The sequence below is a fragment of the Jatropha curcas genome, chromosome 10 (genome assembly GCF_041381405.1).
Source record: "Jatropha curcas cultivar XTBG-Jc1 chromosome 10, XTBG_Jcur_1.0, whole genome shotgun sequence".
NCBI classification, from domain to species: Eukaryota; Viridiplantae; Streptophyta; class Magnoliopsida; order Malpighiales; family Euphorbiaceae; genus Jatropha; species Jatropha curcas.
Window position 1 is genome coordinate 12,319,318 of NC_143160.1, and position 19,086 is coordinate 12,338,403.

General features: G+C 32.6%; 1 protein-coding gene across 2 annotated transcripts; it reads left to right on the forward strand.

Moving 5' to 3' along the window:
• Window positions 1-2,173: 2,173 nt before the first annotated feature.
• Window positions 2,174-2,940, forward strand: LOC149493107 (putative germin-like protein 2-1). Of its 2 annotated transcripts, none has more exons than XM_089715550.1 (2): window positions 2,174-2,300; window positions 2,405-2,940. In XM_089715550.1, exons 1-2 carry the CDS (start codon window positions 2,174-2,176, stop codon window positions 2,938-2,940), a joined length of 663 nt encoding a protein of 220 aa, XP_089571676.1. The 2 variants fall into 2 exon arrangements, with proteins under 2 accessions (XP_089571676.1, XP_089571677.1); XM_089715551.1 differs by having other exon boundaries at window positions 2,174-2,285.
• The last annotated feature ends 16,146 nt before the right edge of the window (window positions 2,941-19,086 follow it).

Sequence of the window (19,086 nt, forward strand, 5' to 3'; positions counted from 1 at the left end):
AAATCCTGTAATGAATGTCTACAATCAAACTCATTTAATATAGTGGGGGAGCGGTATCTATATACGTATCTATATTTGCATCATCTTTTTATCATTACTCCATATTAATCCAAAATTCATTTATAATTTCAACCAAAACTTAGTGACTAAATAGTTAATATCCCATTTTAAAGATGATGAAGTCTCTAAGAGCCCTGGAACAAAATTTTGTGGAATTCATTTGGAAATCTAAAATATTTTATTTGTAATGCAAAAAAAATATAGATTTGGATTTTACAAATTGAATTTTATGAAATTGGGTATGACTAACTCAAATTCTACTAAAATTGATGGAATTTATAAATGAATTCCACAAAATTGACCATTGAAATGTTTATTGACAAAATTATCCTCCACTATAAACTCAACTATTTTTACTTTTTTTTCCTTTGTGTTTATTTTCTTTAAAAAATTTCAAATTATAACAACATTATTTTTTTCTAATCCAAAAATGATGTTAGTTTATATTTATATTTTTTTTTTCCTTTTTGTTTTTTCATTTAGAAAATTTCAAACTGGTAACGATGTTTGTTTTTTTTTTTTTTTTTTTTTTTTTTTTTTTTTTTTTTAAGTCTAATAATAACGTTAGTTATTATAACTATGAAACTATATAAAAACTTCAACAGTTGTTTTCAAATGCAATTAAAAATAATAGTAACATTCTTAATTTTTTTTTTTAGTTTTCAAATTAATTACTTAAATCTACAAAAATTTTTACATCAATTAAAAATAATTATTACGATGAATGTTACTGCTTTATAGTTAATTAATTAGCATGGAATATTACTTTCTTATTTATATGAAATTTATTATTTAGATTTTAATAAAAAAATGACAAGTTATTATATTGTACATAATAAATATAATTGGTGTTTGTTATCTATTTTTGTTAAATTATTATGTTAAAGGTGCTATAAGAAATAAAGACAAATGAATTTTTATTTAAGAATTTATTCTAAATATAATTTTGTGCAATTCAATTGAATTCTTTATTTTTAAATTGTAGCATACCAAATATGACAAATTCATTTGCAAATAAATTCTACTTGAAATTCATTTACAAATGAATTCTACAACCATGATTTATTTGTTCCAAACGGGTTTTAAATTGTAGAAATATTTATTAGAGTCTAGAAATTTGAAAAGGCCATTTAAAATTTTATACTTGTAATCTTTCTAAATCCCTTCAAAGTACTTCTTGAACGTGCAAGGTATCAGTATGAATTTTAAACTATATAACTTAAATTTATCTTAAGATACATTTTTCACTATAATGGGTAGCTACAGAGTACAATAGATATCTACAATCAAACTTTTATAATATAATGGGTAGCCGGTGTTCATAGATCTATGCTCGTATCATATATTTACGCATCATCTATAGTAATTTTATTATCCATACTTGTTCAAAATCCATTTATAACTACTTAAACTCTCAAACGAATCAAAGCAAAGCTGGCTGGATACGTGAAATACTTTGCCCTCCTCTATCCCTACACTCAACACATGCATATAGAAACTATTATTTGGATACTAACTTAAAAAATTGAACATTGATCAATAAGAGGAGGCCTAATTTGTTTTAACTTAAAAAATCGAACATTGACCAATCAGAGAAGAAGTAATTATTTTACCAACCAGGTCTAATCTAATTAGTTTTTGTTTCTTATATCGTGCAGGAAAATTGGAGAAAAGTAGCAGATTTCAATTTACTGAGTTCTTCACATATATGCTTGCTAGCTTGTATGAGAATTCAGAATTATGAATTCATGGCCATTTGGCCTTCTCGTAGCAAACACATAAATAAATAACTAAATGAGCAAAGCTCTTAGTGAGTCCAACAAGAAAAAGAATTAAAGAATTATCAAGTAGACCATGTCAATCATATTATATAGATGCAATTTCTTTGATTGATTCTTGATATTAAACTATTACTTAAAAAGAACTGCGTATAAAAGAAAAATGCCCATACAATAAGACAATGCAATTCTTTCGATATATGAATCCTTCAACACGGTGGACGGCTGCCTCTCTCTCGCTTAATTTCTCTATAAAAAGGTTCATTAAACCTGTACATTTTCTCCAGTCACCACACACTATCTAATCTCTTTACATAGACATTACATATTCTGAAATGGCTTCTAAGTACTTCTTTCTGTTAGGCCTTCTTGCTTTCACTTGCTCTCTTGCCTTTGCTGATCATAGTCCTCTTCAAGATTTCTGTGTGGCTGACCCCGCCCGCGCAGGTATTCTTACTTTCAGTCTCATAGATTTTACTAGTAACCTACTGGTCATTTACTTATTTTATTACTAACTTTCCACACATATTTCATTATTTCTAATAAAATGATATATTTAATGCCAGTTCTAGTGAATGGTTTATCATGCAAGGACCCAAAGCAAGTTGAAGCAAGTGATTTCTTCTTCAGTGGGCTTCACATAGCAGGCAACACATCAAGTCCACTAGGTTCAAGAGTGACCCCAGTCACTGCAACCCAATTACCAGGTCTAAACACTCTTGGGATCTCTTTGGCTCGTGTAGACTTTGCACCATGGGGTATTAACCCTCCACACACACATCCAAGAGCAACTGAAATTTTGACCGTTTTGGAGGGTAGCCTTGAAGTAGGGTTTGTGACTTCTAATCCAGACAACCGTCTTATTACCAAAGTGCTTAATAAGGGTGATGTCTTTGTTTTCCCTATTGGTCTTGTTCACTTTCAAAAGAATGTTGGATATGGTAAAGCTGTTGCTATTGCTGCCCTGAGCAGTCAGAACCCAGGAGTCATAACCATCGCTAATGCAGTGTTTGGATCAAAGCCTGACATCTCTACTGATATTCTTGGAAAAGCTTTTCAAGTTGACAAGAATACAATTTCTCAACTTCAAGCTAAGTTCTAAGGTTAAAGGAAAAGGATTAAATTCATTTGGAAATTGTTTGTGTGTGCTTTAGAGTGTATTTATTGATTTATGTATGCAACTGTTCTTCTTATATTGATCATCTTGGCTAGTGTGTAACGACTTGAGTATTAATGGATGTTTTAATTATTCATTTTATATTGAAATTTGGATATAAATATTGTTAGATAATTTATTAACTCTTTATTTATTAATTATTGTTTTTTAAACTTAATTACGAATTTGCATCTTGAAGTAAAGAACTTTAGGCGTACTCTTATTTTATAATAGTGAGAGGTTAAAAATGTTTATTTCCCTTCTTTTCAACATATTGAAAAATTAAACAATCTATCACATTTGTGAGAGTTTTAATGTGGGAGATTATCAATGTCACACCTTACCCCACTGTAAGACGTGACATGTCGCCCGTAACACTACAAAAAAAACGCCATTTTGCGACCGACAAATCGGTCGCAAAATGGCCAATATCGGTCGCTAATTTCATGTAGCGACCGATTTGCGACCGACAATTGTCGGTCGCAAAAATACTGGTCGCAAAATAATTTTGCGACCGATGAGACAATCGGTCGCAAATTAGATACCGATAAAATCGGTCGCAAAATTGAATAATCGGTCGCAATTTTTGGTCGTGGTTTAATTGGAAATTCAGTCGCAAATTTGGTCGCAGAATATCGGTCGCAATTGTTTTAAATCGGTCGCAAATCGGTCGCAAATAAGAAATTCATAATTTTTACTTTTGGTATCAAATCGGTCGCAAATCGGTCGCAAAAATGAAAAAAAAAATAAAAAAAATTAAATATTATTTTGAAACCAAAATATTTCTGCACCTGTGAAAGTTGACATAAATGCATATATATCACACAACCTATTCAAGAACAGTATAAAAATGTAACTTTTATTGTTCTGAACAAATTAAAATATGAAAATACAAATGAAAAAATAAAAGTCCAAAATCAAATCTATATATGCTGCTGCTCATCTGCAGGATCCGATGTCGGATCTCCCGATGTCGGATCGCCGGGAGGAGTACCTGCTGGATGTGATGTAGCGCCAGGAGGGGTGACCAAGGTATCGTCTGCAGCATCGGGATCAGGAGCCGATAGTGGCTGCTGCTGAGACGTCGAAACATGTCGGTCTGTAGCAGGCGCAGGATCAGAGGGAGAAGTACCAGCACGGTGCTCACCGGACAGCCGCATCACATGCGCTCTAAGCTCTGCAATCTATCTCTGCTGATCAGCAAGCTGAGCCCGTATATCATCATCACAGTGCGAGTCACTGTGCTCCGGCTGTCGTGCTGCGCTGGCTGTAGAAGCGTGAGCTGCTGAAACAGTGTAAAACTGTGATGCCTGAGACCCGATGCCGTATACCTTCCTCTTCTTCTCGCCCCCTACAGCCTCGAGATAAAGCGCTACCTCGTCAATTCTTGACTCAGCTTCGGATTCATCGGTCTGAGAAGTAACAATACGCTCCCGAGCTGTAGTATAGTTCTCCTGAAAACAAAAAATTAATTAATCAATGCAATTGCAAGCTTTATTATATTCAACTTTGTACATCTTCGCAATGATTAGAGGGTAAATGTAAATATTATTCATTGTTACTTACATTGACGCTCAGCGTACGTCTGTCGACAAAGGTATTACGATCGTGGTCCTTCGTGTGAGTGTATGTAAACACCTCCATCGGTGTGGGCTCACGACCTAATTCTTTAGCCTGTAATGAATTTTTATGCATGATATATTAATATATATAGTGTCCTTTCATTAAACATCAGTTTCTTGTAAAGGGACTAGTTCACTTACTAATAATCGAGCTGTCTCTATAGCAGATATAGATCCACCTGTGTGTCGCGAAGGTCCTGCTCCATCACCGCCAGTCTCACTGCGCCTGTTTTGTGCAAATATCTCCCGCTTTCTCTTGAATGCAGGATCCTCCCAAGCCTTTTGCCAGCTCTCCCATATCTCCTGAGACACGCACTGCTGCTTCTTACCGCTTTTTCTCATCCTATAGGTGAAGTCAGCGTATCGATCGGCGCATATCTTCTCCCAGGCTACTTTCAGCATAGCCGTAATGGCCTCATCCCATATGAAATGTTTCTGCAAAAAAAAATGAAATATAGCGTTTAAACACTAAGGATATATCTTGAATTGTAAACATTGAATGATGATATAACTTAAACCAAAGAGTACCTGGAACTCCTCCCAATAAAAGTCTCTCGCCTCTTGTGGTACGGCATCCCATGTGTATCCTTCTTTATGCAGCTGTAGCTTGATTATCTTCAAAATTTGCCTCGCTGCTCGAGAAGACGGATATATGCTGAAAAAAAAACAGAAGTGAAATATAATTACACGAAAGCATCACAGTTATGAATAAGTACAAAATATAATTACAAAATATGCCTGCAGAAAATTTGAATAAGTACTTACTGTCCCGCTACCAAACTGAGGGTGATACGTGGATCTGATGAAGCTGCAAAAGAAATGACAAATGTTATAAATTTTTAGATAATTAATATATAATTAAAATGACAGTTATGACATTTATGATTACCTTGCACAGTAGGTGACTGTGCAGCTGGTGGAGTCTGTACTGGTCCAGAAGAGGAAGGAGCAGAAGGCTGTGATGGCGGCAGTACTGGACGCTGAGCAGAGGATGAAGCCCCAGATGTACCTGAAGAAGGATGTGATGGCGGCAGTACTGGTCGCTGAGCAGATGACGAAACCCCAGACGTACCTGACGAAGGACGAGGGATCGACCCTCCTCGTCCACGGGCAGTGCGTCCAAGGCCATGACCTCCACGCGAACCACTGCCGGACGCGTCAGAATCAAACGGTCTGCCTCTAGCCATCTGTACTGCAGATATCAGAACCTAGATAAAATGAATTTATACAATTATATGAATTGTAGAACATGTGGTAAATATGAGTAAAGAAAGTTAATACCATTGAAATTCTTCATTAATAATATTAATTACATATACATTTATCAATTTGTAACAGTAAAATTGCTCTAAGTTTTAAGTGTCTTGAATATCATCTGCTTCCTCCTCCTCTTCATCAGCTTCCTCTTCTTCATATTCGTCTTCTGAGGAACCCATGATGATTTGATCTTCTTCCTCTTCATCATCTGATGGTCCTATTTCAACATAAGATCGGCTTTCATCATCCAATCTATCTGTTAAATCTTCAACAACTTGCATCGGTTGCGTTTCAACCCTAACTTCTTGAAATGCCTCCGATAGTGCGAGTGAAGAAGATTGTTTCGTTTCAAGTGCATGAACAACTGATCTAGCCTTGATTTTACACACTGCCATCCAATCGCATCTATCTCGTTTAAACGATGGATATGGGACATAGTACACCTGTGCAGCTTGCATTGCCAAAACAAAAGGTTCATACTTTGTATATCTTCTTCTTTGATTAATATCAACCAGATTATATTTAGGATGAACCTTCGTGCCAATGTTTGGCGTAGGATCAAACCATTCACATTTGAATAAGATTGTGCACTTCATTGGTAGGCCTGGATATTCTAACTCCAAAACCTCAACCAATTTCCCATAAAAATCGTTTGACACGTCACTGTAGTTTGATCCCTTTATGCACACACCGCTGTTCATTGTCTTTCTGCTTCTCCCATAACCCTCAGTGTGAAACTTGTAACCGTTTACAAAGTATCCAGAGTAGGCATTAGCAACCGGTAATGGCCCCTTTGCCAGATCCGTAATAAATCTGTTACGAATATCGCTTTCCGAGCTTCGAGCCTATGGGAAATAGTAATGACATGAGTCAGATTTAATAAATGTACATTCCGTGTTGTGTACATTGAAAGTAACTTACATAATATTTGAACCATTCTGCAAATTCCGTGTCCAGCTTTGCATCAACTGCAGTATCAGTCAAATTGAGATTTTGAAGCCGCAGAAGATTGATATATTTCCTATTTATCAACGAACCATATTAGCATAAGTACGATTTAACAACGGCCCACGTCAAGTTTTGAATCTTTACATTATTTATACTTACTGTACATATGGTGTGATCTCTTCGCAATTCAATAAAATATAGGTTTGAGCCGCTTGTATCTCTGCATCAGTCAATCGTCTTTTTTTTGATTTACCAATCGTACGCCCAGGGTAGGTGAAAATTTTTAGATTTCCTTCAAACTCAGATTGAACGCGATCTCCTCCGTCATCGTTACGTGGCACTCTCCGATGCTTGGTGAAAACATGTTGGTCAAAGTAGTGTGAACAGAATGTGGAAGCTTCTTCCACCAAATATGCATTGCAAATGGATCCCTCGACCTTTGCCTTATTGCGCACATTCTTTTTAATTTTCTGTAGGTGTCTGTGATTGTACAATGCCAATATGTAAGTATAAGTTCAAAAAAATGATGTAATCATTAGAATGAAATGTTAGTGAATCACCTCTCAAATGGATACATCCATCGATATTGTACCGGTCCTGCTAAACGACATTCATAGGGCAAATGAACCGGCAGATGTTCCATAGAATCAAAGAAGCCGGGTGGAAAAATTCGCTCCAACTTGCACATCACTACTGGGATTTCTCGCGCTAATTGGTCCATATCATCGCATTGGATAACAGTCATCGTCAATTCCTTGAAAAAGAGACTCAATTCTGTCATTGCTTCCCAAATTTTTCCTGGTAATAATTCCCGGAATGCCACAGGGATCAATCTTTGCATGAAAACATGGCAGTCATGGCTTTTCATGCCAAACAATCTGTACTTCCTCATGTCCACACATCTACCCATATTTGAACAGTAGCCATCTGGAAACCTTAATGATCGTAACCATTCGCACAATAATTGCCTTTGGGGTTTATCTAAACAATAACATGCCTTCGGAAACTTACCAGTAAGTACAGATTGCTCGAGTTCCGGTCGACGACAAATTTCCTTCATGTCTGCTCTCGCTTTTGCATTATCCTTGGTTTTCCCTTCAATGTTCATGACAGTGTTGAACAGATTTTCAAACACATTTTTTTCTATGTGCATGACATCAAGGTTATGACGAATAAGAAGTGAACTCCAGTATGGCAAATCCCAGAAGATGCTTCGCTTTTTCCACCCGCTATTCCTGCCAATTCTTGTATTTACCTCATCTGCACCTAACGCTGTAACTTTCATAAGCCCCAGATCTTCAATTTCTTGTAATATTTGTGCTCCAGACTTCACAAGTGGAGGGGGTTCAACAATAGTCGTGTTCTTTCTAAAGCATTGTCGATTTCTCCTCCAAGGGTGAGATTCTGGTAAGAATTTGCGATGACAATCAAACCAACATTGTTTACCTCCATTCTTTAGTGTAAATGCATTAGTGTTTTCCATGCAGTGAGGACAAGCCAATTTGCCAGCCGTACTCCACCCAGATAACATTCCAAAAGCTGGAAAATCACTGATGGTCCAAAGCAAAGCAGCTCGCATTATGAAATTCTGATTGGTCGAAACATCGAATGTTTCAACCCCATATTCCCATAAATAATTAAGTTCAGCAATCAAAGGCTGCAGAAACACATCAATTTTCTGTTTTGGATTAGTAGGCCCAGGAACAATAACACACAAAAACATATATTCATCTTTCATACACATTGACGGTGGTAGATTATACGGTGTCACAATGACAGGCCATGATGAATATTGTTGTCCTGATTGGCCAAACGGCTGAAACCCATCAGTACAAAGCCCCAATCTCACGTTTCTCATATCAGCAGCAAACACAGGATGAATGTTATCAAAATGTTTCCACGCTTCAGAGTCTGACGGATGAGTCATTATACCATCCTCATATTCATGCAAAGCATGCCATGTCATGTGTTCAGCTGTCGCCTTAGATGCATATAATCTTTGAAGGCGAGGAATAAGAGGGAAATAATACATCTTCTTGAAAGCCTTCTCTTTTTGTTCTCTATCAGTCCCTTGACCTCGCCGTTGATATCTTGGAAGATTACAAAACTTGCATTCTCTGAATTCCGAGTCAACACCCCAGAATATCATACAATTATTACGACAACAATCAATCTTTTCTACCGGTAGTCCCAACCCCCGAACTAATTTTTTTGTCCGATAAAAATTATCAACCATTGAATGGCCTTCAGGCAACATTTCTTTTGCTAACTGCACAAAATCATCGTAACACCTTTCTGAAAAATGGTGCTCCGCTTTCATGTGTAGTAATCGTGCAACAACAGACAGAACTGAATGATTCTTGCATCCAGGCCACAGTTCACTGTTAGCTGCACTTAGCATGTCAAACAATTGTTGTGCTGCTACGTTTGGCGATTCCTCCATATTATCCCATTCACATTGTACTCTACTCGCATCGATTACCATATCATTGCATTGATTACCATACAGAAATTGATAAGGCTGAACTTCTAAACTTACCGGAATGGAGTGGCTTGATCCACTGGCAACTCGAGCTTCACCATGATGTATCCATTCGTAATAATTTTCCACGAACCCATGTTTGCACAAATGAAGTTTCACTGTATCAATGTCTAAGAAGGCTCGATTTCGACACTTCTTGTGATTACATGGACACCTCAACTTATTACCATCCATAAAACTGGGATTACCAACTGCAAACTGTATAAACGCCTCCAATCCTTGCAGAAACTCTTGTCTTAATATCCCATTGACCTCGAACCTCCAGTACATCCAATCTCGATTATTTTGCATTTTTTTTTACCTAATTAACAATGTGTTTATAAAGGGTCGTGTCATGTAATTGCATTAGTCTAAATCATCCTTAAAACATGCACCTAATGTAATGTTCAATTTACAATACTTATAAGTAACTAAGGTTATTTCTATAATAAGGGTAACTATATATAAATGTAAAATCACTAAGTTCATTTATTGAATACAAAGACTACTGTAATAAAGGTAAGTGTACTATTCTACATATTGAATTTTTGGGAAAAAAATTCGGCAGCATTTCGGCACAACACAATTAAATCTCAAATACAAAAACAAATCAATAAACACTTCTATATCATACCAACATTCTCCAAAGGCAAAATGGCCACTACTAGGCCTCCAATCCAAACTCATCATGCATTTAAGTCAAAAACATATTTAAGAAAAATAACGACAATAATATAAAATAAAGAAAAACACAGCCAAAACTTCTCAAGAAAGAGTTGCCAATAATTAAGAACATGTAATAACCTAAACACACAAAAAATTATTTATATACATTCCAATTATTCTTCAAAAAAAAAAAAAAAAAAAATTGGAGCAATTAGTTTTTGTACTTGTTATTATTTTTGTTCAGTACTTTCACAGAGTTAGTTTTTATGCATCAACTACGTATACACTGATTTTAAGATATTTACAATTAGTTTTTGTAGTTTGGAACATATATTGAAAACTGAAAACTCTTAAGTACACATCGCATTTGCATATTTCTTTTATATTTCTTTTTCGATTAACTTGAATAAAATGTAAAATATTATATAATAAAAAGAAAATTGCTTTCATTTTCAATCCCATAATATTTATATTCTGTATATTTGAAATGACACTTGCTTTGAAACTTTGAAACTTTTCCGAACTGGTTGCAGACTTTGAAATGGTCTACTAAAGTATCTATCAAAGTTTGATTAAATTTTTTTAATAATTTAATTATTTCGGTTCAATTTTAAACTTTGATGAATTTGTGAAAGGTATTTTGTAAGTTATTAAAAATTAGATCACTTATTAGATTTGAGAAATTTTGATGGATAAAATGAGTTTATTTTTTTATACATTCAACAATTTTTTTAGTAAATAAATGTTGAAATAAGAAAAACTACTAAATGTTAATTTCACATTTTTCATTAAAAGTCCTAACAAAAAATATATATAATAAATCAACCACAATATATTTAGAACCTTTAAAATATTGTTTTTCTCTCCTAATAACAACTGTAAAAATCATTCTACTATATATTTACAATAGTTTTATATGTATTGATTACTAGATTTTATATTAATAAAATAGAACTTTAAAGCAAAAAGAAAATGCAATTTTTAATGAATAAAATGTTTTTTTAGAAAAGATAAATAAAAATAGAGATTGAATAAGAAAAAAAATTTGGCGTTCTCACTAATCACATTCAATTTTGTTGCTAAATTTCATTATCACCCATCGGTAAAATTGCAGAAATTAAAGTAATTTGAAAATTAAAATTTTTATCGCTCGATATCACTCGAATGTATCTCCAAATGTCGTTCTTCCTAAATATTAATGGCGCGTTCTATTTTATTCAATTCAATTTAGTCAAATTTGTATGATAAAATGATATTTATCTATTTGCTTGGATATTAAGGGTTATTAATTTTATATATAGCAACAATTTTTAAATTTTTTTTCGTTTTTTAAATAAAATATGTAACAATATATAATTACGGCTTTTTGTTGACTGAAACTCTCAATTTTTAATTTATTTAAGTTGCATATATATATGTTAAATTAAAATAAAAAAATAACAACAACAACATTAACAATAATACTAATAATAATAATAACAAGTACATTCACAATAATAATAATAATAACAACAACAACAGTAACAATAATACCAATAATAATAATAACAACAACAATAACAATAACAATAATACTAATAATAATAATAATAATAACAATCACAATAATAATAATAATAACATTAAGAATAATAATATTAATAACAACAACAATAATACTAATAATAATAATACTAATCATAATAATAACAACAACAATAACAATAACAATAATACTAATAATAATAATAATAATAACAATCACAATAATAATAATAATAACATTAATAATAATATTAATAACAACAACAACAATAATAATAATAATAATAATACTAATAATAATAATAATAAGAACAGTAGTAATAATAATAATAATAACAATAATAATAATAATAATAACAATCACAATAATAATAATAATAATAATGTTAATAATATTAGTAATAATAACAACAACAATAATACAAATAATTATAATAATAATAAGAACAGTAATAATAATAATAATAATAATAATAATAATAATAATAATACCATAAAAAAATTCTAATCGCAACTCTATATACAAAATCAACCATAAATAAATACAATAAAAACAAATAAAATCGAAAAAAAAAAAAATTGGAAAAATTAATCGCAAAATAAAACTAACCTCAGATTTTCGCAACAGGCTGACCGGAGTGCAAAGCGAGCGGGGCTGCCGGCGTCAGGCGGGCTGGAACGGTGTCAGGAGGGGCCGGAGTGGCGCTGCGGACGGAGGAGAGGAGAGGAGAAAGGAGAAGAGAGAAAGAAGAAGAAAGAAAAAAGAGAGGGCCCGACGCTTAAAGTCCTAAAATTTGCGACCGACATATCGGTCGCAAATGTTATAACTATCGGTCGCAATTTTTAATGAGCCGACGTCGTTTGACTAGGCTCAAAATTTGCGACCGATTTGCGACTAACTATATCGGTCGCAAAAAATGGTCGCAATGTAGTCTCCAATCGGTCTCAGAACTTTGGCCCATTTTTTACGCGCGAAGTTTTGCGACAGAAGAACATGTAGTCGCAAATCGGTCGCAAAATCGGTCGCAAATCCGTAGTACAGAGGTTGCAAATCATTAACCATTCTCGCGGGAACTTTCAGCGCCAAATTTTGCGACCGGTGGCTTATAAGTAGCAAATCGGTCTCAAAATTGCGACCGAATTAAGTCGGTCGCAAAAATCGGTCGCAATTTTGCGTTTTTTTTGTAGTGTAATATGTTTATTAAGCACTTATACTGCATAAAAACTCAATAAATATACTACAAGAGACTTAAATAAAATAATTTCATAACACATCTTTATTGGTTAATTTAATGAAGAAACTTCATTTTAGAAGCAGGGTCAAGAACTCATTTCATTTTTTTTAAAATATACATTTATATATATAGGGAAATGTACTTATAACATCATAAAATTTTTTTGTTTATAATTAAGCATATTCATTCATAGCAGCTGGAACCATAATCTATAAGCCCAAATTGAAATGCAGTCCCATACTGGATTGATCTCCTTTTTGCTTATAAATAATAATAATAATAATAATAATAAGATACCTCAAGTAATAATAAAAGCATATGCACATGCATATAGATATACATATATTTATAGTTTGTACTATATACTAGTATTGAGAGTTTACATAAATTTTAATAACATATATCCGCTCACATACATATGACTATTCTGTTAACATTCTATACATCATACAAGATTCTAAAAAGGAACTATATACAATAGCTACGGTAGTAGCTCTTATATTTACAATGATTTAAAAAGAATCCTGCAACTAGCAGGACTCACTCTCTTACTTTCTCCTTTCCCTTTCCTGCGATAGTACAAAAAGCACTGTCGCTGAGCAAATTGCTTAGTGGTACACATATATAAAATCAAGTGTCAATTTATATTTTTTCAATGTTAACCATAACTATGAATAAAACTTCATATGAAAATCTTTTTCATTTAATCTTTTTTGAAAATCGATCTTTCTCTCAACTCAGTAAAGAGTTTAGTAAGAAAGTATATCAACAATAGTGATAGAAATTCTTTGTTCAAAAATCAATAACTGTCTTTTTATGAAAATGGTTGTGGAGCATTATAATCATAAGGAAAGCATTAATTCAATTGTAAGTAAAACATTCTTTTAAGAAATTTGACAATACCCAATTTAGTCTCAACAGCTTAAATAGACTCAACCTGAATGGTCATTAGTGTCCTATGAGCTCATCAAGACAAAGTTATCTCAACATAAATCGGTGATTTTTATTTCAATAGAAGAGGGACAATCTCAACCTCATTTAAGAGGGAACAATATCATTTTCTTATCATCAATCACAATATCAACTTGAACAATTGAAGTTATATCGGTAGGACAATAACTATGTCTGTCAGCTGTTGTGAGACTATAAATCATTTCATATATTAATATAATTGAAAACACATTGGGCAACAATCCCTTTCCACAACTACTACTAAAAACATTCATTCACAACTGCCCCTTATATTACAGATAATAATTGGCCAACATCCTCCTTTCTCATATAAACAACTTTCAATTTAACTTTTTAAAAATCATAAGGTATCAAATCATACTTCTTCTTTTTCAAAATCCATAAAATCTCCGTTCCAATATTTCTTTTATTCATAAATCATTTATTGATTTTGGAATGTGAAATCAAATATATTTTGGTTTTAACAAAATAAGAAAAGAGTAATGCACTAACCTGAATTGGAAGGCTCTCATAACCTTACTCCTCTACGTACTGACTTATCTTTCAATCCCTTCCTCTCAGATACTGAAGCATGAAATTAATATTCATATTAACTCAATACTACTCAATAAATACACACATACTATCCTAGGAATGTAAATTAAGTATTGAAATATAGTATTCATGCTTTTCCTTCAATTTCACTATGCTTAACCAACTACAATATGACCTTAATTTAGGCATAAATTACTTCATTTCCAACTCTTAATCTCATCCTAGAAATATAAAAATAATAACTAAAATAATGGGACTTAATAACATATTAAAAGTATGCTAAACTCTTTACAAACTAATGGAATATATGATTTTCATCATATGAGTAGTTTGTCTTTCTTTGGCTATATCTCTAGTTTTTTAAATTCATTTGTCCTGAAATTTTAACAGCATCTTCCTCAAACCTCAGGCTACTCCTATGTAAAATTTCCTGAATTTTGGAGCTTATTTACATAGCCAAATAACCTAAATAACATAGTTAATTTTCATATATCAGAATGTCTAATCCATAGATTATCAATCAAATGAATAAAATTATCCAAGTTGGTCGATTATGCAAACTTAATATCAAATTCATGCTTAACCATCCTCCACCACTATAAATCACCTTAAAGTACTTTTAATCACTTCATTCTCACCAAGTCAGCAACAATAAGCAAGCACATCCACTACAAGAAAAACGCTAATTTGCGACCGAAATTTGCGACCGACAACTATCGGTCGCAAATTTGCGACTGATTTGCTACACAAGAACAAACAGTCGCAAATTTTAGCGGTAACAATTCCCGCAATTTTGTTTCTCATTTTGCGACTACTATGTGACAGATTTGCGACCGATTTGCGACTAAGGGTTATTCCGTCGCAAAATTTCGCGGTTCAAAATTAGGAATAAATTTTGCGATCGATATGCGACATATTTGAGACCGACTTATTGCGACCGACTGTGGTAGTCGCAAATAGGTCGCAAAATTACACGAAAGTAAAACGACGTCGCAGGGTAAAAAATTGCGACCGATATTAATAGCATTTGCGACCGACTGTCGGTCGCAAATTTTAGGGCTTTAAACACCCTCCTTCTTCTTTCTTCTTCTTTCTTTCTTCTCCTCCTCCTCTCCTCTCCTCTGTTCACAGGCCGCTCCAGCCGCTCCTGACGCTGCTCCAGCCCGCCTGACGCCACTGCAGCCCCTCGTGACGCCGCTCCAGCCCCTCCGATCACTCCACCCGTCTTCTTGAGGTATTTTGCGATTTGTGTTTCGAAATTTTTTGAATTTCATTTTTTTTTTTTTTGCGATTTATTTGTCTTTGGGCATAATTATTTGTATATTTGTAACGTTATTTAGTTTATTGCATCTTATTGTTTCATTGAAACTAGTCTGTTGAGCATCATAATCAATTCTCATTGAGCTAATGATTTCCAGCTACATTGCTCATATTTTTCTTCGTAATTGTTTGTTTCTTTCATATTTCAACACTTTTTTTTTCTAATTGTTTAGCTGTTCCTTATATTTTGCCATGTCGCTTTATTAGGTTACCTCTTATTCTATAATTGATAACTGTCCCTATAAGGCAATAACCTTTTATGTACCTGTTAAAACTGTTTCCATAACAATTTAAGAATAGTCTATTTCATAGAAACAATAATGCATAGCAATTTAAATTGGATGAGCCTGTATTTGTCTATTGTTCAATCAAAATTAATGATAAGATGAACAAAGATATGTCTGCAATTTGAGCCCATTTGAATTGGAAATTATGTCACCAAAGCTTTACAATACAAATTTAAAGGCCTCCTAGCAGCTATTCTTAAAGAAAATAAAAAAGAGATGGCAGTAATTTTTTTATTAAAAATTTTTTTATTATCAATTATATATTTTTAATTTACGTAAATGTATGAATGTGGGGAAATATATGAATTGTGCAAAACGGACATTAATATTATTTATATTCAACGTAAACTGCTTCCTAATTAATATATTTTTAGTTCTTTCTGTTTAATTTTTTTTTCTTTTAAATCATGTTGGTCTTACATAAAATAGCATCTCAAAAGAGTGTGTTTGTGTGTATATATAAAATCCCTCCCTCCCATCCTTTCAATCCTAATTGTAGTAGATCCAATCCATAAGTTAGAAAAGCACTACTACATGTTCATTACCATCATCATAAGTACAGTACTGCTAATGATGATAAAAACCTAGAAATTGATTAAGGTAGAGAAATAGAAAGAAATTAATTAAGAAAGATAAGTTCTATTACATAAGTACTGAAAATTAACTAGCAATTATTAAATAATTGATCATTAAGCTCTATTATTGCATTAGTAAATTGCTAATTATGGCAGCTTGTGCATTTTGTGCATTTTGTGTTGGACCTTATTAGCAGCTCAGGAACTGAAGCATCTTTTGTAGCCAGATATGGCTGTTTGGTTATCATAGAAAATGTAAGGCTCTTTGAAATTTTTAGATCAAAACTTAAAGTTATATGCTTGTTCAAACTAAATTTGGTTTTAGTGCTTTGCAGGTTGAGCGTCTAGCTGTTGGAGCATTAGTCTCTATAAGGGGAATTGGTCGTGTCAAGATTGTGAAATTTTTGCAGGTGAATTTCAAAAGACTAAAGTGCCAACTAATTCGATGCCTTTTCACAACTATAAAAGAAGATGATTTCAGTTTTTGTAGAGAGAATTGTATGCTACTACAGACAAGCTGTACATTCTTACAGACTACTCTTTTTCTTGTTTACCAGGCTAGAATATATTCTCCTTTCTCTTTGAGAAAAGTTAGCCTGCAGTTGTGAATTATGCAGCCTATGCATATGTGCAGTGTGCTGGCCATAATTATTTGTTTATCATCATCTTAGTTCAATGATTAAATTATCCATTTGTGTTCTGTAGTGTTTGTTTTAAACATTATTAGTTCAATGATATAATAAAGTAAATCCATTTGAATGTATCCAATTAAGTGTTGGGTATGTCGTTTGAACTTTCAAGTTTTGGGTCGGCTATTTAGTACCATCCTATATGCCATTGGTGAACCCGTTGTTAGCCGATGTGATAGGCGTTTTAAGGGTATAACCGGCAATAAGGATCAGGGTATATCAAGCTAGGACCGCAACTTAAAGTATTAAGGCACTGACCGCGGCTTATTTGGTAGCATAAAATGGATCCTTTGTTATATACATCTACTAGTAATAATAAAATGAATGTTTCTACAGATACTAATAGGATAATTCATAAAAATGAATTAAATTTTCAAAATACTGATAAAGCTATTGATGATGAAAAACATTTTCAAATGACTAGAAAACATATTTCTAAAATGAAAAAAGAACATATTAAAACATCATTAAAATTTCTTAAACAAGAAGAAATTAAAACAGATTTTATAAAAGAAATTACACAACCTTTAAATTTAATAAAATTAAATGGGATCATAAAATCACATAAATTTGATGAATTAGAAGAAGAATATTTCAATTATAGATTAAAAAATCACACTGGTATATCATTCTTTGATTGGTATACATTAATTAAAGATAATAAAGATTATAAAAGTTTAAATTCAAGTCGTAAAACAACTAAAAAACCTGATTTTAAAGAGATAATTTGTTTTAAATGCGGCAAGAAAGGACACACATCTAAATTTTGTAAATCCAAGTCTAAAAATGAATTAGTTCGCCTATTAAAAGATTCACTAAGTAGACTTGAGGTTCAATCTGACACTACTCAACCAGTAGCTATGGACATTCCTCAAACCTCTAATAGTCAAACAGCCAATCCTAAAATCAATAAACTTGACTATAAAACTATAATATGTTTTTTTTGTGGTAAGATAGGCCATACATCCAAGTTTTATTGAATCCCACATTTCGTCAATTTTTGAAAGAAAAATCTAAACGAAAGAAATCCAATAAAATTAAAAATTCAATTTGTTATAACTGTGGTGTTCAAGGCCATCAGTCTAAATTTTGTAGATCAAAAAATAAATTAAACAAAGATTCTAAAACCATAGGAAATATCACTCAAACTAGTGAGCTAGGAATAGCAACTAGTTCTTCATTTAAAACTCTAAGTGTTCTTAGTAAAGAAGCAATTGAAACAAGCTTAATAAAAGAAATTTCTAAAACTACAAATTTACTAAAAATGAAAAAGATATTAAAAACTTATACTTTTGAAGAATTAAAATATGAATATTTAGAATATAAACTAAATAACCAAAATGAGATAAAATTCTTTGACCGGTATAAATCAATTAAAGAGAATCAATCTGATAAAAGGTTAATAACTCGTAACGATAAACCAATTGTAACGGAAAATATACAAGAACAAATTCTTTTGACACCTTTTCAGTCCAGTCCAACAGAATTGGTAACTATATTAAAAGAACAATTACGTAAAATTGAAGTTCCTAGTACTTCTCAAGAATCAAGGAACATAAATATGATAGAAGAAAACACCAACTCTGATGTTAGTGAACCTGACTCAGAAGATGCTAAAGAAGATGCTAAAAGATTTGAATTAAACCATATAACTCATAATGCAATCGTAAATAGGGCACCAGACTTAGGAATTATTGATAAACCTAATTCGTTGTCTCAATTTAAATATAATGCTTCAACAATCTATGAATGGAACATAGATGGTTTAAGTGAATATAATATATTAAGTATTTTGCAACAAATGACAATGTCTGCAAATGCTTATAAAACCCAGTCAACTATTTCTGATAAAGCTATAGCAGAAATCCTCATTGCGGGATTTACTGGACAACTTAAAGGTTGGTGGGATTATCACCTAACTGACCAACAACATGAAGAAATT